Source organism: Vigna unguiculata, chromosome 9 (genome assembly GCF_004118075.2).
Source record: "Vigna unguiculata cultivar IT97K-499-35 chromosome 9, ASM411807v1, whole genome shotgun sequence".
NCBI lineage: Eukaryota > Viridiplantae > Streptophyta > Magnoliopsida > Fabales > Fabaceae > Vigna > Vigna unguiculata.
The window spans coordinates 33,473,575-33,498,232 of NC_040287.1; the positions used below are offsets into that span (position 1 = coordinate 33,473,575).

Genomic DNA, 24,658 nt, shown 5'->3' on the forward strand with positions numbered 1-24,658 from the left:
TTTGGTTTCTTTAATCCAGATCTTGAATTTGAATATTTTAAATGGATAAAAAGGAGGTTGGAAAAAGAAATTTCACTAAAAATGACTAGTCGGTTTTTTTTTATACATATTATTAATAAAATTGGTAGCTAATCCATACCAATAATATGGTTATAAAAAACTTTGCACCTGTTAACTTGGTGATAAAAAAAAGTTGTAGTGAATGACTCGTTATCTACACTAAATTCTAAAAATACCATTTAACTTGCATCTCGTACTTTCCAATTTTCCCCTTTCAAACGCAAGAGACACCACTTATTATGTTGATATCTCCTAATAAGACAAAAATCTAGGCAAGAACTAAAAGTGTTTATAGGTTCAAATCAACTCAATAATACAAAACGAATTAATTAAATTGGTTAGCATTTTAGTCTAATTAATTCATCATAAAATAAATGATTTACAAATAAAATGAATTCAAACCAAACTAATGATATGAATTTTTCATTTGTTGATTATTATGCATGAAACTTTATGTTATAATCTTCTACAATTATATATGTTTTTATTGTATTTTTTAGTACTATTTTTCTCATTTACATGAGTCTTAGCCTAATACTTTCATATTTGTATTATTTTTCTTGTATGCTATATTATCTTGATACGCTAATAAATGATGAATCCATCAACATGTGCCAATTGAGTTGCAATGTATTTGTTCATTCGTATTGATGCTTGAAGTATCGTAACTCTTACTAAAAAAATAAAATTAAAAAGTTGATGTAAGAAAATTACAATGAAACACTGTTTGCACCTTTTAACAATTGAATTATATGTAAATTTTAGATAATTATTTTTCAAAACAAATACATACTGCGAAACCTAATCGATTTAAAATGAATCAATCTATTTTAGTTAGGTTGATTTAGTTTATGCCAAAAAATTTAATCAATCAAAACTGTTGAAGTTTAATTAATTATAATTTTATTTTATTCCTAGTCTTATCCAAACTAAGTTGTAAATATCTTAATCACTTAAGCCAATTCCTAATAAGAGAAAAATTGAGCAGCGAGACGCTACTTAAGTTGTATCTTTTATTAGAAAAAAAAAAATCATACATAACCAAATCACCCATTTTCATAAATATATTTTTCTGTTTTACATGGAAATATATTTTTAATTATTAATTTGACCAGAAATCCTACTTTATACTTTATATTCAATCATCGACACCACGTGTAATTAATGATAAACGAGTGATCAACAACTAAATGATTACACTTTCTTAATTTTAAAAATTGGACAACTAAAAAGCATTCGAAAAAACAAAAATTACATATTGAATATTGTAAGAGAAAAGAAATGCATTTTCTTTTTCAAGATAATTAGGTTTCATGCATGACTGGCTTTGCACATAGCGTGAGTATTAAATGCAAGTGTTTGCTTCCTTTCAAATCGATCAAACTACTTTCTAAAAGTTTCTTTTAAATGACACTTTAAAAGTGACTTTGTGAAAAATTTAAACTATTTACGTTTTTCTTTTCCGAAATGCATGTATTAATATAAATAAGTAGTATCGAATTTATACATATTTTTTAGTAACTTCATGGCTAGCTTTGTAACCAATAAGGTTAAATGCAAAAATGTATTGAAATAGTGAACAAATTATATACTATTTTCTTCCCGTACAATGAATCATACACAAAATAATTTGTAAAGGGTATTAGCTTAAAGAGTAGATGTTGATATTCATCTAAATGTGGCTCTGCCACTTAAAAAAGGCACATATTTTTGTGGTGCACTAAATTAAAGCTTCTGCATTATGTAACAAAATAATAGTAAAGTAGGAAAAAGAAAAAAAAATGAAATAAGAGCTTTTTGATGCAATTATAAAATTAATTAAACTTACAAATGTGTGATGTGATTGTAACTTTTGAGAATTGTTTTCCTAACCACTACATAAAATACGTGCCACAGAACACAAACTTTATGACAAATAACGTAGCACACAAAAACACGCTCAATAATGTTATGTTTCGTTTAAGATTGCTCATGCAAAAAAGTGATGTTCGTGACTAGGTATTTTGATGTTGGATTTTTTGGAACTTTGCTGATTTTAAACAATTATAAAGCCATTGTTATCTCCAGAAAAGTACTCTGGTCTTTATATTCGGTCAAAAAGGTGAGTTTTCTTTAGCAAGAAAGTAGTAGGTATCGTCAAATTTGTGTGTCTGGGACATGCACACTTTAATCTTGTACAATAATAGATGCATCATCTTATGCCAATCGTAGCTATAGTGTCTCCTCCGAACTCCAAAGAACATAAATGAAATCGCCATCGATGATGCATCCATCTTAATTTATCAGCATTGGCCATTTGTACTGATCTATCACGTTCAGTTGAAGAACTTCAAAAGTTCAAGAAGCCTCTAACATCTCTCTATCATTCAATACTTCTTCAAAAATTGAATAATATATCTCTAATTCAGACTTAACTAATAGCCATGATAATTGTTTATCAGAGATGTTACATTAATTAGAAATAAGATAAATTTATAATATATAAATGAATATAAACTTTACTTTACAAGCAAGTTTATAAAGTTCAGTTAAATATAAAATTTATCCTAACAAAATTTGTTGTTTGTTGGGATTACTGTGTTACATGTTACTGGACAACTGTCATACTACTATTAATATCTAATTTTATTTTTGAAATGTTTTGTTGTAAATAATATATTAAAGATCTCGTATCGATTAAAAATAACACAAATTTATAATATATAAATGATATAAATCTTCTCTTTCGATAGATTATTTAATTTGACTCTTCTATTTACATTAAGTAAGTCCAAACTAAATTAAGAATATGAAATCTCACATAACAAATTACTGATATGTTATTAGCAGGATTTTGTTTCGGTGTGTTTGGATATATAAGAGGGTTGGAGCATCTCAATTGCTCCACAATTAATATATTTCTTTGTCGATAAAGAAAAAACAAATCACTGGTATATTAGTAATAAAAGATGTTTTTGAATTTGAAAGTAGAAGGGTGGAAGTTTGTGATGGATAAGTTGGGAGATTTGATAAGTTATGATGAAGGGTTGGTTGGACCTACAAGGCATTAAGAGCATGAGTTGGAGAGGATTAGCTACCACTTTTCATAGGAGGAATGCTTAAACAAGAAAGGTAGGGTTGCGTCAAACTCAAGTGTATCTCGGTCTCATGTTCTAGCTATTGCTCAGGACATTCCAGAACAAAAGTGGTACCACCAATCAAATTCATGCAAATCAGAATGGAAACCCAAATCATCCACCAATTTGGGGTGCAAATATTCAACTCAGAATCTACCCTCAAGATTCTCATCATTAATTTACCCATACTTTTCTTTCCTGTGCCGTGATGTTTAGCAGATGTTGCTTTTGTGCTTACCAATTGCAAGGAAATATGAAATGTTCATTTTTGTTTTTTGAATTATAATTTAATATAGTTGAGATTGTGAGATAATGATGCATGCATATCCTATCCCCTAAGTTGTAGGTGTATGAAGTGTGTCTGAATTTGCCTACTTCCAACGGAACAAAAGAATTTGGAGGATGACAGGGAAACAACAAAGAGAGAACATTGATCCTTAACAGTGAATTGCAAAGGTTATGTCGGTCGTGGGAGGGCTAATAATACTAATGTCATGACCTACAACCCATGGACATTGGAAAAGTAACCCATCAACTTGAAACCAGTACACTTCAACTTCTCACAACACAACCCTTTTATTTCCTAATTCAATGCATACTCTCTCACTAAATTATTGGAACAAAACTTACTTACTATCACAAACAAGATATTTTATTTTATATACTTCACTTCTCAATACACTGTTTAAATGGCTGTTTCTCATAACATTTTCATATTTTTATTCTCTATCATCCTTTTTTGATAGAGTTATTTACACACACCGATAAGGTGGCAAAACGGATTTGATCCGTCTTGTCCTTTCTTGATACGTAAGAAACGGGTTGGGTTGGATCGGTTCTTCATTAAAAATATGTCAAAAATTATAATTCGTTCCGTTATTTTTTTTTTTAAATTTGTTTATTTATATATTTTTAAATAAATATTTAAAATATTTAATTGATCAATTAATATTTTTAATTAGATAAATTAAAATAATTATTATATTTACATATCAAATTATTCTATTATAATTAATAATTAGAATTTAATTTATAAGTATCAGTAATTTGTATTTTAATAATATTGTTTATTTAAATTTATATAAAAATATATTATATAAAAAGTTTCATTTCTTAATTATTTTTAATTTTTAAAATTAAATAAAAATATATATAAATGGGTTAAGAGATTAGAATATTGATCCATCAGTTTAACGGATCAGATAAAACGAACTGAGAGATTAAAAACTCTGGAACTATTTTTTTTACGAACTACCGACCGACCTATTTTTACACACCTAAATATATGCATGGTATTTGTCTTCATGAAAAATATAGTATTAATTTATTAGGTTTAATTATTTTTACAGTGCTAAGTTATTAATTTTTATTTATTCAATGATGTCTGTCTTGCTGCATGTGAGGTGTAGAACATTAGATCCCTCACGTGTTGCTTAATTAGGAGGGGAATCTTTGTGACAGAGTTAAGTTGGAAGGAATCTGAATTGATTCTCTTCGTTGTACGTGTACTACTGTTTGGAGCAATAATCGAATTGCTGACACGAAAACCACATCGTCAAATCCTAGAATATTTTGTACCAAAAAATTCCTCCAACAATTCACACATGCACACACATAATGCCATATCCAGATAATAATTAATGTTAGGTTTACTTCTCATCAACCCACTTACCTTAATCCTTTTAAGTGAGAGAACTTAAGTCCCTTGACTTCGCTGTCTAGTTCTCTTTATATCAATATTCAATCAAATTTCTCAACTACAATTGAATAAAGAAAACGATACACTTTCATTATATAAAAAAAATTAAAATATATATTTAATCTTTATTTTCGTTCAGTTTTATCATTTTAATTTTAATATTGTTTTGTTTTCCATCAAGTTCCAAATTTCGTCAATTTTATTAATTCGGTCTTTTTTACTAACATCATTTAAATGTTTAAATAATTATCGGTAATGAATAGTGATTGACACGGGTTACTTTGTAATTTTTTTTTAAATTTTTTTCAGTGTGTTGGAGTAATGTTTTATATTCAATTTGGTTTATATATTCATTATTTTTATTCAATTTAGTCCCAATTTTTTTTAAATCGAACAATTTTGTCTCTCTCCAAATTGGCACCAAATTTAATTTTTATATAAATTTTATAATGACGTTTTTATTAAAATTCACAATTTTTATTAAATATTTTGGTTTTGGGTTACAATTAATTTAAAATTAGCACGAAAATTTTAAGAATGAGAACTAATTTTAAAATTTTAGATAAATAATGTTAGTTCGCATCTTAAAATTTTCGTTATAGTTTTAAACTAATTGTAACCTTAACCCAAAAATAAATAAAAATATGAATTTTAATAAAAACATGATTATAACTTTTATATGCAAATTAAATTTGGTATCAATTTTTAGATGAACAAAATTGCTCAATTTTAAACAAAATTGGAACTAAATTGTACAAAAATAATGAATATAGAGATTAAATTGGATATAAAACATTGACTCTGACACATGGCACACTACTGACACGTGGACATTTAGAAAAAATTAAAAATTTTAAAAAAATACACTAAGTGACATATGACGATTATTGCTCATTACTGCTAATTATTTAAATGATGTTTAACAAAAATGACCAATTTAAATAAAATTGGCGAAAATTTAAATCAGATTGAAAAAAAAAATAATATTAAGATTAAAATGATAAAACAGAGGAAAAATAGAGATCAAATATATATTTTAACCGACAAAAATAAACATTACCCATATTTGAGTCTTTCTCGGTCTCAAAATTTCAGCATATAAAATGTATGGAAATATGATTCCAAAAGCATTGAAACTTTTTCATAATAGGTTTTAGATAGAGGTGTTTAAGTTGTCTAAAAATAAATAAATTAAGCCCTAAAACAATGCCACTTATTGTTATCTTGAGATAGAATTGAAGTTGTCCGATTATTACGTATGTCCACACAACAAACATCATTTTTCCTATTTTGATATTCATGAAAGTTCTTAACTCTTTTCCAAGTGATCATTCGACCAACACCTTCAAAAGCTAGCAAACTATAACAAATATTAAGTGCAAGAAATTAACTTTAAACTTAAAAAATAATTTATTAACAACAAAAAACGCGAACGCAGTTAAAATACAAAATACACAAAAGGATGTTGCATAATAGTATTTAAAATACTTTTTTTTTGAAAAAATATGTATAGATGAGAAATACAAATAATAGTATATAAGAGCTAGATTGAATGTGATAGTTGCATTGATGAATTACATAACTAGTTCTTTTTTGGGTGAGTAGGTAATCAAAATGATGATTGAATAACTCATATTAACCTATTTACATATATATATATATATATATATATATATATATATATATATATATATATATATATATATATATATATATATATATATATATATATATATATATATATATATATATATATATATATATATATATATGTTAAAACAATGACATCAGTTTGAATGTCCAAAAAGAAATAATGTACGTTTGGACCAATTTTTCTTTAAATTTTTTAAAGAAGGAAAACATGAAAATGAATAATAATTCTTTTATAAGCTAAAAATAATTTAAATACAAGTTAAAAAACAGAAGTTTAAAAATTTATATAAGAATTTTATAAAAATGAATATGTATATAATCTAATTTTAATTTACAATTAATTTTAACTTTTTCATATTTTGCCTAGAAGTTTTTTAAATTTCATTCAAATAAAACAAATCACAAGTCAATAAAGAAAAGGTAAAATTTAATTTTTAAACAATATCAAATTTATATTAAATACTATTAGTCAGTGAAGTTTAAGCTAACTCAAGTATAATTTTAATCATATGTTTACTTTTAAATATTTCTAGAGATTTGCCGCAAGGCTGAAAACATTGAGTCTCCCCAAGCCTTTTAAACTTCTTCCCATCATTAGGCAAATATAGTACTAATATTTTTTAATATTTGTTTTATTTGAGACTTTAGCCATATATTTAGTAATATATATGTATTCTTTTTTTTTAATATTTTGAGACATTAAATATATTTATCTAACTACTTTTACAATACGTTATATACAGATTTATGTTTTCTTTAAAGAATACATGACATTACTCTTTCTGTACATCTCGTATTGAATGGTACGAAAATATTTAGAAAAAGAATGCACTCAACTGAAGTGTTCGTTTCACATACTAATGTAAACAATTTTCGTAAAGAATCTCCTCTCTTCCCACAATTTATCTTTTTCCTATATAATTTATTAACTTGCTTCTGACAAATCTTGAGTGCTGTTTGGATTTGTTCCATTGACAAATCCGAGAACACTTTGCACCTCAGAAATTCTACAAACATTTGGTATACCAAATATACGCCGAATGACCTCATGTTCGCGTATATAGGATCAAATCATTCGGTGTCTAATTATTTTCTTTTTCCAACAGAAAAACTCGTTTTCGACTCGATTCTCTTGAGTTAATCCACGTAAAAATAAATTTTAATTAACACAGCCTAGTAAAATAAATTCGTTTTCGACTCGATTCGCAGCTATATCTGGCCAGGTAGAAGTCCCCGCATGTTTGATTTTGTTTTATAAATAGAATCTTTGCTTTGAGCACATGTGAGAGATAAGTACTAGAAGGAGAAAAAACAGAGACAAGAACATAAATTATTGCATTATTTGATTTGATTCACATTATACTTTCCGAAACACGGAACAAAGTTAAAGGGAAAGAAGAAAGACACGATGAAAATGAAGCGAGTGAGGAAGGTAAAGATTTTCACAATGCACAAAATCTTTCTCGACCTCAATCTAGGGAAGCCAAAAGGAAAATTTATAGTGGTAGTCCTATGAAAGGACCTTCATGATAACGTTGTTGGTGGGACACCTTTCCTCAACACCTCATCTGAAACATTGATCTCAAGCCCATAAAACTTGTCTGACGCTGATTTTGTACTGTCCTTCATTGGCAATTCTTGGCTTCCTTCTTTCCCTGTTTCTGTTGCGTTCACACGGTCTTTGCTTTTGCCCCACACCACAGTGTAAAGTCCACACACGATCAGAATAGCCCCAAATATACTGAAAAGCACACACACATCACAAGTTTAATAAACTGTTTGATGCTAATTAATGTTTCTTTATGAGATAACATAACACAAACCTTCCGAGATGAACTTGTTCGGCTAAAACAAGGGAACCCAATGCAGCGGTGATTATCATACATAGAGGGCTGAAAGATGTCACAAACACCGGTCCACGTTCCCTGGTTACAACCCCTTGTACATAGTATGCCATTCCAGAACAAATCACCCCCTGGTTATTATTTATCACAAATCACTTACTTTAATTCATCATCATTATCATCATGCATTAGTTTTAATTTAATAACTAATGAAATTAAGGTACTCACAGAATACACACAAGCGAGAAGCCTCGAATCCCACCCTATGACCCATACACTAAAGTCTCGTTCAAATATAAGGGATGCGATTGAACCCTCAATGATTCCCATTACGCAAATCCATGCCGTGAGTGAGAGCTCCGCTGGGTACTTCTTCAAAGTGAATGACTAAATCCACAGAATGGTAACACAAAGTCAGATTATTCATAATTTGTTTCCGTCTTTTACTTTATTACTTCATAAAACACAGTTTTTATTATGTAAAGTTTTATTGATTACGATTTAATGGGTTCTAAACCTAATTCAAATTTTTCCGACGTATTAGTATAGTTTTGACTTTGCTTACTTGCAAAATGAAGAAACCAGCCCAACTGGCACAACTTGATATGAGCATGACTGTGCCAACCACCCAGTGTTGATCAGAGGGTTCAGTGGTGCTACTGCTAGAGTTGTGGTGGTTGCCGATGGCTCCTCCACCCTTTATTATTTGAAAGGCAGGGCCTTTGTACAGAGTCATAACCATAGCTCCCGAAACTGTTATTACCGTTCCGATGACCTTCGCTAGGCTGTGAAATTTTCTCAGGTTCACCTTCTCCAGCCTGGTCGGTACAATAGTTTTCATCTCATCAATTAGATTCACTACAACAAATCTTTGTACAGTAAATAAAAAAGCAAAGAATGGAAGAATCTTATTTGATATCCATATATCTTGACAGAAGAAAAATAGTGTTGTTTAATCCAAGTTGCATAAACGATAGCATTGGACTACATGGAATCTCATAAATCAAGCTTTAATTAATGTTGCAAAGAGTGTGTGGATATGGCACAGAATAGTTTGTGACATCATTTGTCATGCATGCAGAGTGGCTTCCACAATGTCGGATCCTATTATTCTGTCGAATGCAACTAACTAATAGCCTTTTTCGTTTGCGTAAGCACACACACTTGCATTAATTATAAGGGTGGATACTGATTGAAGCTTTTACCTGAAAATGAGAGCCATAATAAAAGTAATGGCCGGGAGGACATTAACTGTGGCGGATGCAAACGTTGTTGAAGTCATTTTCATTCCCATGTTGTACAAGTTCTGATCTAGCACTGGCCTGTTCCATTTCATCAAATCAAATTATAAACAAAATCTCTTATTTTTGAGGTGATCAACGTCGTGTGTGTATGTATGTATTTATTCTCTAAAAAAAGAATTAGATGGGGGGAAAAAGAAAATAAAAATATTTTTTTATTATATTTCAATATAGACAAATAAAAATATTTAGTGATCATTTGATTTAATTAACATAAACTTTTTTTAGTTGCCAAACTTCAATTTTAGAGAGGAGTTAAAATTGATTTTCTTCTAAGTATATGAACTCTCTTCTCGTTTTAAATGTTTTCCTTACAGTTGAATTTCGAAAAAAAAAACAGCACCTTTAGGTCTCACTTTGAAATGTTTGCATCGAATTAATTTGTGAAATAAATACCTATTTTCTAAGTCTAACGCACTCAATTTTTATTTATGTGTAAGTGCTGGTTGCTCACATCTTCACTTCGGCCTTGTACGGACCATGTTACCACCAACACACACATGACTTTGATAGCATTTCCACACATTAAAATAATAAAAGGTATTAAAATAATTGGTAAGTAATGAAATTATGATTGGAAACTTTGCCTTTTGTTAATGATTATTTCCGGTGTATCATTTTCCTCGGTACGTGTCCTCTAGAAAAGGTAGAACATCATGAAGGTCACTATCAGGTAATAAAAATTATAGATTATGCAGAATATATATAACTCGAGGGTTTATTGTAAGAGTTATTCACATGTATTATTTATTTCTATTCTTAATAATGTATTTATGGTTACCAGAAAACAGTGTAAGGGTTAAGCAAGTGCAAGCATGAATATTTATAAAAAAAATAAATTAAGAAATCAAATCAAAGGTGATTATTTAATTGTTTAAGTTCGTATTCGCTAGGAATCTTTTAATTTTCGTCACACAACAAAAAGGAATATAAGTTAATGCTACTTCAACGACATGAATAGAAAAGAAAAGGTTATATGATATGTTTAGTGAGTTATTATGCATGCATGCATGTGAGATTAAAATCGCTATTATGACGAATAATAATCCAATCCATGAAGAGAGTGAGAATATAATATGGTATATATGTGGAATGAGTTTGATAAGAGGCTTACTCAAGGAAACCAAGTGCCACTATCCTGAGGAAGATGGGAAGAGTCATCTTTGGTCTTATTTTTCTGCAAAGATTATGAACCAAAACAAAACCTTAATTAAGAACAACATTAGAGGAACAGAGTGTGAAAGATGAAGAAAAAGAAGAAAAAAAGATACCTTTCAAGGACAAGAGCAAAAGGGACTATGATAATGGCGGCAACTACGTGACGGTACACTGAGAGTATCCAATGACTCATGCCATGCTTGAAAGAAACCATGGTGATGATATACATCCCTGAGTAACCGAACTGAAGGGACAATATAGCAAGGTAAGGCTTCAACTTGCGAAGCCCTTGGCTCATCTTTCCACCACCATTTTGGTCCTCCATCTTCTGTGTATGCACCAAGCTCACACACAAACTCTCTCTAACGAGTTATGGGTCGTGACTCGTGAGTTTGTGGGTGACCCTCAAAACGAGAAGTGCCCTTTTTATAAGCCAAAAAAGCAAAATAATTTAAAACAAAGCCACTAATTCTTCCACTTCAATGTTTTCACCCTCAATGATTCCCCCTCACCCATTTTCCTCTATACAAACACATATTCTTAACAGTTACTAGAATCCCGTTTAAGTTTATAATCGAAGGAGCAGAAAAGGTGAAGCAGATATTATTTGTCTATGGAGAAAATCATTTTTATTGTCTTCTTATTACAATTTCTGTTTCTTTAATGTATATTTTTTTGTGTTTTGTTTAATTTATGGGAAGTGGGAGGTGTTTGATTCATTGACCACCGAATGGAATTTACGTTTAGTGGTTGGTCATGACGGAAGCAAAAATGTTGTATGTGGTGTTAAGTAAGAGTGGGTGTTGTATATGTGGACACCATTTAGAAAGATGGATCAGTGAAAAATCGTTCGTTAATTACACATCTTTCACCTACGTTAAATATATACTACACGCACTGCATATAGTTTAGTATTTATCGAAATTTAATAATAACAATTAATCCTAAGCCACTTGTTTCTATCTTTACATACACATGCGTGTTGGGTGTTAATGATTGTAAATGTAATCATATTTAAATTTAACATATATAGAATCTCATACTCAAATCTTGTTGGAGTGGGATTAAGATATATTACAACATGGATATTATAACTCAAACAAAATTATTCCATACCCATTAAATAGCTCAATAATATTCTCTATTTCAACATACATACGTGTTATACCACACGCCAGAAATATTAAAGCTTCTTGTTGCAATTCAAATATGTATTTTTGTCTATTGGATTAAATGACGACGACTTATCAAAGTCTTTCAAATAATAATATTTTCTCTCTTTTCTAAATTTTATCCTTGTTCGACTATAACTTGGAAGACAAGAAGAAACAAAATTAAAAAAAAAAGAAAAAGAAAAGAAAACACAAGATTTAATTTTACCATCATGTATAATTTGACTACGGTGAGTATACCCAAAATCAAATAGTCAAGGTTTGCAAGTGGTTCATTGTTTCTGCTCAACTCAAAATCTGAAATGTAACATTTTTTCCTTACAATGTTATTGACAGTTAAAATTCATCAATAATCCCATAAATGTTTGGTAAATATAATTATCAATGGTTTATCAATTAAAATTTGTTGGTAATTGTGGTCAAATTTGATACATGGATATGAAAATATGTTAGTAATCAAGGATGATAAACAATTCGTTGATAAATATACATCAATAATTATCAACAAATTTTTTTCATCAGTAAAATTTGTTGGTAAATATCATGATTTGATCTTCTTCTGCTTCCTCTTTCTCTTTGTCTTCTTCTTCCTTTTTTTTCTTCTTCTTCCTCCTCCATTATCATCGATGTTGATGCTCTGTCCTCCACCTTTGGTTCGTTGTTGTCATCCTTTTTCATTGCTACTACTACTACAGTCATTGTTATTGTCTGTTATGTAGCTGATGTCGCTGTTGTTGTTGTCACTGTTGCAGTTACTATTGCCACTATTGATGTTGTTGTAATCACAGTTTTCGTTGATGTTGTCACCACTACTATCGCCACTATCATTGTCGTTATTGTCTCCTTTTCCTTCTCTTCTTCTACTATTCTTTTTCACACCCATTTTCATTTAATTGATAACAAAAAATTTCATCAGTTGTGAAAAGAAAATTTGATAAAACTGAAAGATGCAGTAGCTATGAAGCTTGTTTTATTCAATTGAAATAATGGCTTTATGTAGCATGTACAAAGAAACAGAAAGGCATAAAATGCGGGGCCCATGACTAGATCATGACTTAACAAAATCAACAAGATTCTGTTCCTAGAAACTAGGTTTATTAACAAGCTAACAATAAATTATGTGTTCCACACGCAACGACATTATTCTAACAAACCCTCCCTTAAATTGAACTGTCTTTGAGGAGAAATACAGTCAGTTTATTGCTTTAACGCTGCACATTCCGAGCCTTTCTCTCAATTTCACGAACACTTCAAGTTTTAAGGCCTAAGTCATGATATCAGCTAGTTGATCCTTAGTACCACAATGTACTAATTCAACTTCTCCTTGATTTGTTAAATCCCGAAGAAAATGAAATCGAACATGAATATGCTTACTCTTACCATGCATAACAGGATTCTTTGAAAGTTTGATAGTTGAGCTGTTATCACAAAATATAATGCACTTATTTTGCTTAATCCCTAATCTGTCAAGTATGCGAATCATCCAAATACTTTGAGCAGCACAAGCTGCTGCAGAAATAAATTCAGCCTCAGTAGTGGATAAAGACACCACAGGTTGCTTTTTTGAACTCCAAGCAACTAAACCATTTGACATCATAAAAACATATCCTGAGGTGCTTTTTCGGTCTTCAAGGTCTCCGGCGTAATCACTATCACAAAAAGCTACTAAATTTTTACCTCCTTCTCTTTTGTGAAAGAGTCCCAGTTCAGTGGTTCCTTTTAAATAGCGCAGGACCTTTCACAGCTTGTTGATGCATAATTGTTGGAGCTTCCACGAAACGAGCTACCAGACTTACAACATACATCAAGTCTGGCCTAGTGGCAGTTAAATACATAAGACTTCCCACCATTTGTTTGTAGATAGTAGCATCAACCTTCAACCCTCCAACATCCTTTGTGAGTTTGCATCCTGGGACTATTGGATTTTTGACAGGTGAGCAATTTTGTAAACCAAATCTTTCCAGAACTTCGTTAGCATACTTTTTCTGACAAATGAAAATTCCACTTGAAGTCTGTGTGACTTCTACACCAAGAAAATATCTCATGTATCCCAAATCAGTCATCTCAAATTCCCTTTTCATCGACCTTTTGAATTCTTCAAACATTTTCTCACTGCTTCCTGTAAAGATGAGGTCATCCACATACAGGTTCACAATAAGAACATCGGTTTCCCCTTCCTTCTTGGTAAACAAAGTGTGATCACTCGTGCTTCTTTCAAAACCCTTCTTGACAAAATATGATTCTATCTTGCTAAACCAGGCTCGAGGGGCCTGTTTAAGCCCATAAAGAGCTTTCTTGAGTTTATATACTTTGTCTTCTGCACCTTTTACCTCAAATCCCTTTGTTTGTTCCACATACACTTCCTCTTCTATCTCTCCATGTAGAAATGCGCTCTTGACATCAAGTTGATAAACTTTCCATCCGCAATTAGCTGCAATGGACAAGGTTAGTCGAATAGTATCCCATCTTGCTACTGGTGCAAATACCTCCGTGTAATCAATTCCAGCTTGTTGTGTATACCCCTTTGCTACGAGACGAGCTTTACATTTGTCGATTTCTCCTTTTTCATTTAGCTTGGTCTTAAATAGCCATTTAACACCAATCTTCTTTGCTCCTATTGGTAGATCTATTAGTTCCCATGTTTCATTTTTCTCAATTGCGACCATTTCAGATTTCATGGCATCCCTCCATACTTGACTTCTGGCTGCTTCCTCAAATGTGGTGGGATCATTTGAGATGAACATAGCAAGTTGTTGCATTTCTTGGGTGAGCTGCTCCACTCCTTCTTCGTCTGACAATCCGTCTCCAGACTCATAGTCTCGCATCCATATTGGCGGCCTTCTTCTCCTTGTATGGACGTCGACCCTTTTATCTCCTATGGCTTCTTTTGTTCTGTCATTTTCTGGTTGGGTATTAGTGTCAAAAGTGATATTTTTCTCACTTTCTTCATACACAAGATCAAGAGAATTAGTCTCTCCTGACTTCTTCCAATCCCAATTTCCCATTTCATCAAACACTACGTCGCGGCTGATGATAATCCTCTTGGTGATGGGATCATACATTCGAGAAGCCTTGGATTCTTCACTGACTCCCATGTATACACACTTAATACTTTTCTCATCTAGTTTCTTCCTAGTGACATCAGGAACATGAACATGGCCTATGCATCCAAACACCTTGAGGTGTTCCACTGATGGTTTTCTTGCTGTCCAGGCCTCTTCAGGTGTCATGCTGGACAAGGCTGAGGTTGGACATCTATTCAGAACATGAGTTGCTAGGTTTGCTGCTTCTGGCCAGTACTCTTTTGGAACATCTCGTGCTGCAAGCATGCATCTCACCATATTCATCAAGGTGCGATTTCTTCTTTCGGCTACTCCGTTCTGTTGCGGGGAGTAAGCAGCCGTGAGTTGTCTGGCAATTCCATACGTGCTGCAGTAGTCATTGAATTCTGATGAAGTAAACTCTCCTCCTCTATCGGTGCGCAAACAAATTATACTATATCCTGTTGCATTCTCAACAAATGCCTTGAACCTTTTGAATGTATCAAAGGCTTCGGACTTGGCATGTAAAAAATAAGACCACATTTTTCGACTATAATCATCTATAAAAGTAAGAATATACCTCTTATGACTATAAGATTCAGGATTAATGGCACCACATATGTCTGAATGAATAAGTTGTAGAGGTTTGGATGCTCTCCAAGTACTATTTCTTCGAAATGGATCACGATGCTGCTTTCCAGTCATGCAGATGGTGCATACCTGAGATGTATTCTTCAATATTGGCAGGCCTTGAACCATCTTCTTGTAGGCAAGAGTTCGCAGTCCTTTCATGTTGAGATGGCCAAACCTTTCGTGCCATAAGCTTGTGACATTCTCAGAGCTTACATTAAAACATGCTGCTTTTGATACATTAGTAGAGACAGGGGAAGTAGATGCCAAAAGTACGAACATACGATTTGCAGATATCATAGTTTGTATGATCAAACCTTTTTCATCATGATAGATGCTACAACATCCATTCTTAATCAATATAGACAGATTACGTTCTTGAAGTTACCCAATGCTAAGCAAGTTGGATTTAAGTTCAGGAACGTAAAATACCTCAGTGATGACCATAACTCGTCCATCTATTTTCAATCGAATGTTGCCTTTCCCCATGACATTCAATTTGGAGTCATTTCCCAACTTAACATAGTGCCTAAATGATAGATCTAGGTCAGTGAACCATTTTTTTTCTCCACTCATATGGTTGCTACATCCAGAATCTAGAAACCATATTTCATCTTGTGTGGCTCCTTGCATTTCCACATATGACATCAGTAGCATTTCTTCACCTTCGTCTAGCTCTGTGTGATCTGTATAATTAGCATAGGTGGGACATTCATACTGGAAGTGTCCCAACTTGTGACATCGATAGCACTCAACAGTGGATTTGTCGAATGCCCTCCCTTGACCTCTGCCTCTACCTCTTCCTCTTCCCCTATATCCACCACGCCCTCTACCCCTACCAGATTGTTCATAGGCTGGGGGAGCAGAGTTGTCGTCTGTGACTTTTAACGCTTGTTCAGCCACTTCCTTCCTTTGTATCTTGTGTTCATGGACAAGCAACGAACTATGCAGCTCATCTATTGTCATCGTGTTGATGTCTTTGGACTCTTTGATTGAGCATACAATATAATTGTATTTGTCAGACAATGTGCGCAAAATTTTCTCAACGATATGTCCATCGTCCATGATCTCCCCTGTTGCTCTCATGTCATTTGCAATGATCATGACTCTAGAGATATAATCATTCACGCACTCTCCGTTTTGCATTTCGAGAATTTCAAAATCTCTGCGTAGCCTCTGGAGTTGAGCTCGTTGAACACGAGCATTCCCCTGATATTTTGTCTTCATTGAATCCCACAGATCTTTGGAAGAGGCTTTGTTGGTGATTGTTTTCAAAATATTCTTATCAATAGATTGAAACAAATAATTTTTGGCCCTCAAATCCTTTAGCTTTTGCTCCTCCAAGGTGCGGCGTTCTGCTCCGGTGAGTGACTCCAGTGTTTTGGGCTCTTGATAGCCTTGCTCCACCACGCTCCAGTATTCTTTTGATCTTAGTAAGTTTTCCATTAGCATGGACCAATGGTCATAATCTCCATCAAACTTTGGAATGCTAAGAAAACTATTGTCGTCAGCCATGGTTTCTCGCCTTTGGGTACGTGCTCTTTGTGGTTCAAAAAGCTTTTCTCTCTCTCTCTCTCTCTCTCTTTCTTATGCGTTCTCACTGTGTTTTCACTCAACCTTTCTTTCTCTCTCTCTTATGCGTTCTCTCTGTGTTTTCACTCAACTTTTCTCTCTCTTAAATTTTCTGTGTCAGGCCGTGTATTGGCTCTGATACCACTGATAAAACTGAAAGATGTAGTAGCTATGAAGCTTGTTTTATTCAATTGAAATAATGGCTTTATGTAGCCTGTACAAAGAAACAGAAAGGCATAAAATGCGGGGCCCATGACTAGATCATGGCTTAACAAAATCAACAAGATTCTGTTCCTAGAAACTAGGTTTATTAACAAGCTAACAATAAATTATGTGTTCCACACGCAACGACATTATTCTAACAAAATTGACCCCAATTTTATTAGATGGAATTATCATTAGATTTTAAAAATGCAATTAATGACAGATTTACCAATGGATTTTAAAAAAATAACTGCCAACAAATTTATCGACGAATTATCAAAAAATTAAATTATCGACGAATTCATTAAGAAATTAAAAAAAAATCATTATCGACATATTTGCTAGACATGACAAAAGCTAAAGTGAGAATTTTGATACCTAGTTTACTGACGAAATTTATTGACAGAAATATCTGTCGATAATAAAAAAATTGAATTATTGACAAATTTTACCAACAGATTCATAATCGACAAATATTTTGTGAGTAATTAAAATCCTAAAATATGTTTATAAAATCTGTTGATATATTTTTATTTTACTAACATGTTTTTTTAATTAATAAAATCTACCCGTACATGCTAATTTACCGATAATTTTTGTGTGTGGATAGTATGATATTGTAGTATTAAATATTAGGGTCTTGATAGCTAATGTCTTAAAGGTACTGGTTGAGAATAATTTATATGTATCGAATTTTACAAGAGTTCGTAGTTAACTATGATATTAATTAAATGAATTTTAAACTAATAATCATTAATGCAATTTTACTTTATTTAGAAAATAAAAAATGTCTATAGTTATTGTACAACTGTGTTTAATATTTTATTTGATACACACCAATAAAAAGTTAGAAAATAATAAAGTAAGGCTAAAATACTCTTTTGGTCATTTTTTTTGTCAATAATGATCAATTTGGTCCTCCATTTTTTTTTTCAATTTGGCCTTGTTTTCTTTTAAAATAATTCGATTTGGTCCTTGTCATCAATTTGGTCAAAATTGATGACAATGACCAAATTGAATCTTTTTTAATAAAACAAGGACCATAAAATAACTATATTTTAATGCCGAGAAAAATTATAATATAATTAAACATAAAAAAGTTTAAATTAACATAAAAATCAACTAAAAGTTAATGTTAAACATTTAAAAGGCTTACAAAAAAATAATTAAAATCTGAATTAAATAATAAAATAACTATACTTTAATGTTGTTAGAAATTTTAAAGAGATTTTTTTTTTGTTGCAAGAATTAAGATGGCACCTTTCAAATGTTTTAAGTCTTCACATTTAAGATTTCACTGAGAGATTCTTCAAATGTTATAGAGATATTTTTTCACGTTTTTTAGTAGAGACGTTAGAAATTCCAAAGTACTTATTTGGTGTAAGAAAAATATTGCTTAAAAATTTCAAATAATGTTTTTGTCTTTATATAAAATCTGTTATTTGAATTTATAATATAATTAAGATTTAAATACAACTTTCTTCACTAAAAAAAACTATCAAATAGTGACCTATTTTATGACTAGAAAATATGTTTAGAGACCAATTTAGCCATTTTGTAATGAGAGACTAATTTAGGGACCAATTCTTTTGGTAGCCAAAACATAGGTAGCTTTTTGTGATTTTTGTTTTTTAATTTTTGTATTTTTTTAATTTCTTTTAATTTAAAAAAGTTGTCCACTTCTCAGGTAAACATTGTGTGATATGGTAGTGTTTGTGTCACATATCAATTCAGTGTTGTCATGTGTCAAGTCTAGAGATGAGAAATAAACATGCTCTTGTGAATATTGTCAAAATTCGTTTCCGTTTTGATGGGAAATTCCCGCATAGACTAGGTATAGGTATGGGTATGGGGAATCTCTGACTTTTTCAATTGGGTATGGGGATGAGTATGGTAATATACATATCCCACGATAATACCCGTCCCCATTTAAATTATTAAAATATTCACAATTAATTAAGTAACCCTATATATATATATATTTTTTTTTTTCTTCTAATTATTTGGTTTGTCATGAAACTCATTCCATCTCCGATATATTTTTCATTTTATCATAATCTTTATGTAATTATGTTAAAATGATGTATGTCAATTAAGAAATTTTTATGTCTCACATTTGAATATTTCTATTATTTTTTAATATTTTTATTTATTGTATATTTTTCTTTCACATGAGAATGTTTAATACTCTCATTTTAAGTGTTTAATAGCATAAAAATTTCATTTACTAGGTAGTATAAAAAAGGTTCTTTACTTATTATTATTATTATTATTATTATTATTATTATTATTATTATTATTCATTTTTGTTTCATTTGAATAATTATTTTGTTTCACTAAAACAATTTTTGTTATTTCTTAACCATTAAATATGTATGTTGATATTTGAAAAGTTTTCTTAGATCGCTAAGGTATTTTTCATCTTATCATATTCTTAATTATACATTTATTTTTCTTTGTACGATTTCTTTCAATAAGTTTTTAATATTTTTATTTGTTATTTATTTTTATCATGTAGAATACTATTTCGATATATTTTATCTAATTATTTTTTATTTTCTAACTCATTATCAATCACACTCTAATTTTTTAATTGTATAAATAACTTTTATTCACTACAATATAAAAATATAATGTAATTGTCATGAATATTTTTTTATCACCATCCAACATATATTGGAGTTTAAAAGATACAAGATCTATGTCAAAATTTTATTTTTATGTTTATTATTTGTTCTTTGCGTCATTTTGATCAAGTGATGTTTTATAACTTTTATTAGTGTATAAAAAAAAGATTCATTAGAATTTAAAAAAAAATGAAGTAAACAAAGATTTAAAATATATTTTAATTTGAATATTTTGTTTTCCTTTTATAATTTTTAAAATAGGTTTCATTAATGTTTGCAAATTTAATAAATATTTTGGTTCTCATAAAATTTTATTTGGTATTCTAATCTAAAATGTAAACAATTATTATTTATTTCAAAGTATTTGATATTGAAGAAAAAATCATCCTCCTAATATTAAATATTTGATAATATGTTTCATTTACCGTAATTTTTTATTATTTTATAAAAATTAATTAAAATTAATATTGAAGTAGTAAGAAGACAAGTACATGTATGGTAAGAAATTATACTCGTTACTCGGTGGGAATGATGATTGAACAAAAGTTTGATACCCGTTAAATTTGGGTACGTGGATGAGAATGTATGTTTTCTACGGGGATGAATATAAGTATTATGTGTCTTATATTTTGGTACATATCATCCCTATTCAAGTCATTATTAGTGCCACATGTTAGACAATATAAGTATTATGTGTCTTATATTTAATTCAGTCTCATTTTTTGTTTATTTTAAATTTTAGATTGAAATTCTTCATTATTTTTAAAATTAAAACAAATTTTTTTCATTATTTTTAAAGTTAGAAGGAAAATTCTTCATTATTTTTAAAATTACAAGGACAATTCTTCATTATTTTTAAAATTAGAAGGAAAATTTTTCATTACTTTTAAAATTAAAAGGAAAGTTCTTTAATATTTTTAAAATTAGAAGGAAATTGTTTTACTATTTTTAAAGTTAGAAGGAAATTGTTTTACTATTTTTAAAATTAGAAGGAAATTGTTTTACTATTTTTAAAATTAGAAGGAAAGTTTTTAATTATTTTTAAAATTAAAAGCAAAATTTTTCATTATTTTTAAAAATAGAAGGAAAATTCTTCGTTAATTTTACGATTAGAAGGAAAATTCTTCATCAATTTTTAATTATTCCAATAATATAGTTAGAGTTGGTTTAAAAATAATTAAGAAATATTTAATAAAAATTTGAATTTTAATAAAAATTCAAGTATAACATTTATATACAAATTAAATTTGGTCTCAATTTAGAGAAGAACAAATTTGGGATTGAATTAAACAAAATTAACAAAAATTTGAACTGAATTGAATAAAATTAACGAAAATTGAATTTGGGATTTAATTGAATATAAAAGATGTAGAACAATTTGATTGAAATGTGACATTGATAATGACTTCACATATGACATTAACACTAAATTGACACGTGACATCAGGACAATGTTGACTTCACACATGGACAACCTTTTTTAAATTAAAAAAATATTAAAAAATCATGAACTAACATATGACACACATGATTCACCTTCCGTTAATTATTCAAATGTTGTTACAAAAAAGGACCCAATTCAATAAATTTGACGAAAATTTGGACCTTATTGAAGATCCTAGAAAAAAGACGACCAAATGAAAAAATGTATACAAAAATTGGGACCAAAGTTGTATTTATATCTTTAGTTAATTAATAGAGTTAATTATTATAATTTTCAATGTAAAAATAATGAAATCAAGGATCATTAGTTATTAATTAACCGGTGTCCTAAGAGATGTTAGCATTTTTCTAAATATTATATTAATACTTAAATAATATCATTATATAATTTTTTCGTAGATAATTTTTATTTTTCATGGAGTGTTCTAGTTAACTATGATAAAATAAACATGAAAAAATATATGAATCAACATAGTATATTATATTAAATTTTGTATCTTTTATTTTTCTTTTATATTTGTATTAAATAAAAAAATCCCTTACTGAATATATAGCATAGTTGAATGCTGATAAAACTAAGAGTCTTGCAATAATCATGAAGTCCAACAAAAGAGCTCGATTGTATGATGCTGCTAGGGATAATAATGCAAGTGACAAATGACGACCTTCTTTTGTGTAATTGTGGCTCAGATTCTTCAATGTCATTTGATTATTGTTGGTGGTGATGCTCATGATCATTTTATTTGTTAGTGATTAGATCTAAATCTTCATTCCCAAAAATATTTAAAAAGTTAATGATAAAATTAAATTATTATTTTTTATAATATATAAAATTATTGATATTCTATCTCTTAATTGTGATGTTTTTGGAAAATTAAGTTTTCTTTTTTGTGTCAAGAAAAGAGGAGAACCACAGGTGCTAAGAGCAATTTTCCCCTTTTACCTATATAGTTAACATAATTTTATGAAATTACATATGCATGGATTCACTTGTATTAACATGGTGGAGAAGGTGATGCTAAAAACTCTTTATACCCCTTGGTTTTTATTTTCATTTTCACGTGTAACCATAAATCTTTTATACATAGAGAGGTTCATAATTTTATTGTTTAATACAATTATTTTCTAATTTCAACAACTTAAAAAATTTTAAAAGTTAAAATTACAAGATTAAAATATTTGTTATACTCCTTTAAATATTATATTGATTTTCCTATTGAAAATTAATTACATTTCAAAATTATATACAAATTAATTGTCTTTTGACAAGGACATACATTGGTCAATATAGTAAAAAACTATTGTATTTCATCATTGAATTACTCTAATCTTAAAATTTGTAGTATTCTTAATTTGATATGTGATTTTTATTCTATTTTCTTATGAAAAAGAAAATTAACAAAATAAATTTGTTGACAAACTCAAATTTACAGACAAATTTTATTAATAGAGTTTAGAAATTAAATTATTGACAAATATTTTTATTAGTAACGAATATGTTAGTAATATCCATCAGTAAATTAGAATTTATAGTATCCTTCGATAATATATTGGATGGTCAATTACATCGATAATTTGTGTTTCATATTATGGATAAATATTTTTGTGGATAAATTTATCATTAAAATATGTGACACATTTCTCACAAAGTTCTTAAGATTATTTTCTATATTAAGAGGAGATAGAGGAATAAGAAGATAAGAAAAAAAAGAGAAGGAGAAGGAGGTGAAAGAGAAAAAGGAGGAAAAGAAAGAGGAAAAAGAGAAGGTGCGACAATGATGGCATGGTGGCGTGACGACAATGGTGTGATGGCACGACAACAACTCATTGACAGTGAGGTTGGAGGAGGATGATGAGGATGGGTAGGAAGATGAAGACAAAGAGAAAGAGGAAAATAGAAAGAGAAAAAAGATGAGAAGTCAGAGACGGTAGCAGCAAATGATGTGACGATAATGATAGCGCAGAGGGAGGAGGAGGAAAAGGAAAAAGAGGAGCAGGAGGAGGAAAAGAGGTGAAGAAGAAAAATAAGAAGAAAAAGAAGAGGAGATAAATGAAGATTAAGAACCAATTTCAATATTTATCGATAATCAAAATTTGTTGATAATTATTGACGAATTTGAGATTATCGGTAATTATTTTTATGATTTGTCGATAAAATTTATCGATGACCATTTTAACAACGATTTTTTGATTGTCTGTAATATGATAATAAACACAAATTGACAATAAATTTTTGTATTATGGACATATTATGTTTGTCGATAATATTTTTATAATAATATTTATTAAAATTAAACATGGAGTATTTTTTAATTTACCATCAATTTAATTTCTTTTTATCAAATCAATTATATCTATTACAAACTTTTCACTTACTTTTTTTTCTTTGGATTAAAACGATCTCACTTCTCCTTCCTTCTACCTCTTTTACATCTCCATTTCAATCTAAACAAACACCACTTAAATACATCAAAATATTATTGTCAACCTACAAATCTATATAAGAAACACAAGTATTACCATTTAATGAAAAGACAATAAATAATAGATTTATAAGTTTTTTATTTAAATATCATTTATCTTACCTATTTTTATGAAATGTGAAGGTTTGAGTTTAATTTTGATTAAGACTTTTGAACTTTAAACAAAGTTTGTGAATTTAAAGAAAGCTTTTAGAAATAATGGAGTTTGAAAATTAAGACAGCTTTCCGTTTTTGACAAAAAAATCAATGGAATTTCCTTTCAAGTTCTGTTACATATGCACTATAAATCTAAGTTGCATGGCATCTAAAAAGAGAGGGGAGGACTCACATTTTCGTCTCTTTCATATCCTTTAAGTGCCTTTCTTATTAAGTCAGATAATAATAGTTATCGGAAAATAATAGTTATTGGATTCATGTAATCGACAACACCTTTCAAAACCATATCTTATATTTTCCTACAATGTTTTTCCCATATATTTATGGACCTTAAATTCAAGATGTTTGATTATTTGTTGGAGCTATTCTACTGTTAAAGAATGTGAGAGATTTGAAAAATATAAATAAGATTGTAAAAAAAATTTACAGTGATAATTCCATCAACAAACTAGAATCAAAAAACATTTTTTTTCCTTATTTTCTGTTATTTTTTCATTCT

General features: G+C 29.6%; 1 protein-coding gene across 1 annotated transcript; it reads right to left on the reverse strand.

Moving 5' to 3' along the window:
- Positions 1-7,842: 7,842 nt before the first annotated feature.
- Positions 7,843-11,247, reverse strand: LOC114196095 (WAT1-related protein At4g08300). The gene is made up of 7 exons (XM_028086619.1): positions 10,945-11,247; positions 10,788-10,850; positions 9,578-9,694; positions 8,938-9,190; positions 8,601-8,759; positions 8,352-8,503; positions 7,843-8,269 (listed from the first exon to the last, which is right to left on the reverse strand). The coding sequence occupies exons 1-7, from the start codon at positions 11,154-11,156 to the stop codon at positions 8,053-8,055; spliced, it is 1,173 nt and encodes a 390-aa protein (XP_027942420.1). The 5' UTR covers positions 11,157-11,247; the 3' UTR covers positions 7,843-8,052.
- Positions 11,248-24,658: the final 13,411 nt, after the last annotated feature.

Excerpts from the sequence above, each read along its gene's own strand:
- LOC114196095 (XM_028086619.1), bottom strand. The coding sequence starts at position 11,156 with ATGGAGGACCAAAATGGTGGTGGAAAGATGAGCCAAGGGCTTCGCAAG. Across the intron at positions 10,851-10,944 it reads TTTGCTCTTGTCCTTGAAAG|AAAAATAAGACCAAAGATGA; the intron begins GTATCTTTTTTT and ends TAATCTTTGCAG. Across the intron at positions 8,504-8,600 it reads TTCTCGCTTGTGTGTATTCT|GGGGTGATTTGTTCTGGAAT; the intron begins GTGAGTACCTTA and ends AATAATAACCAG.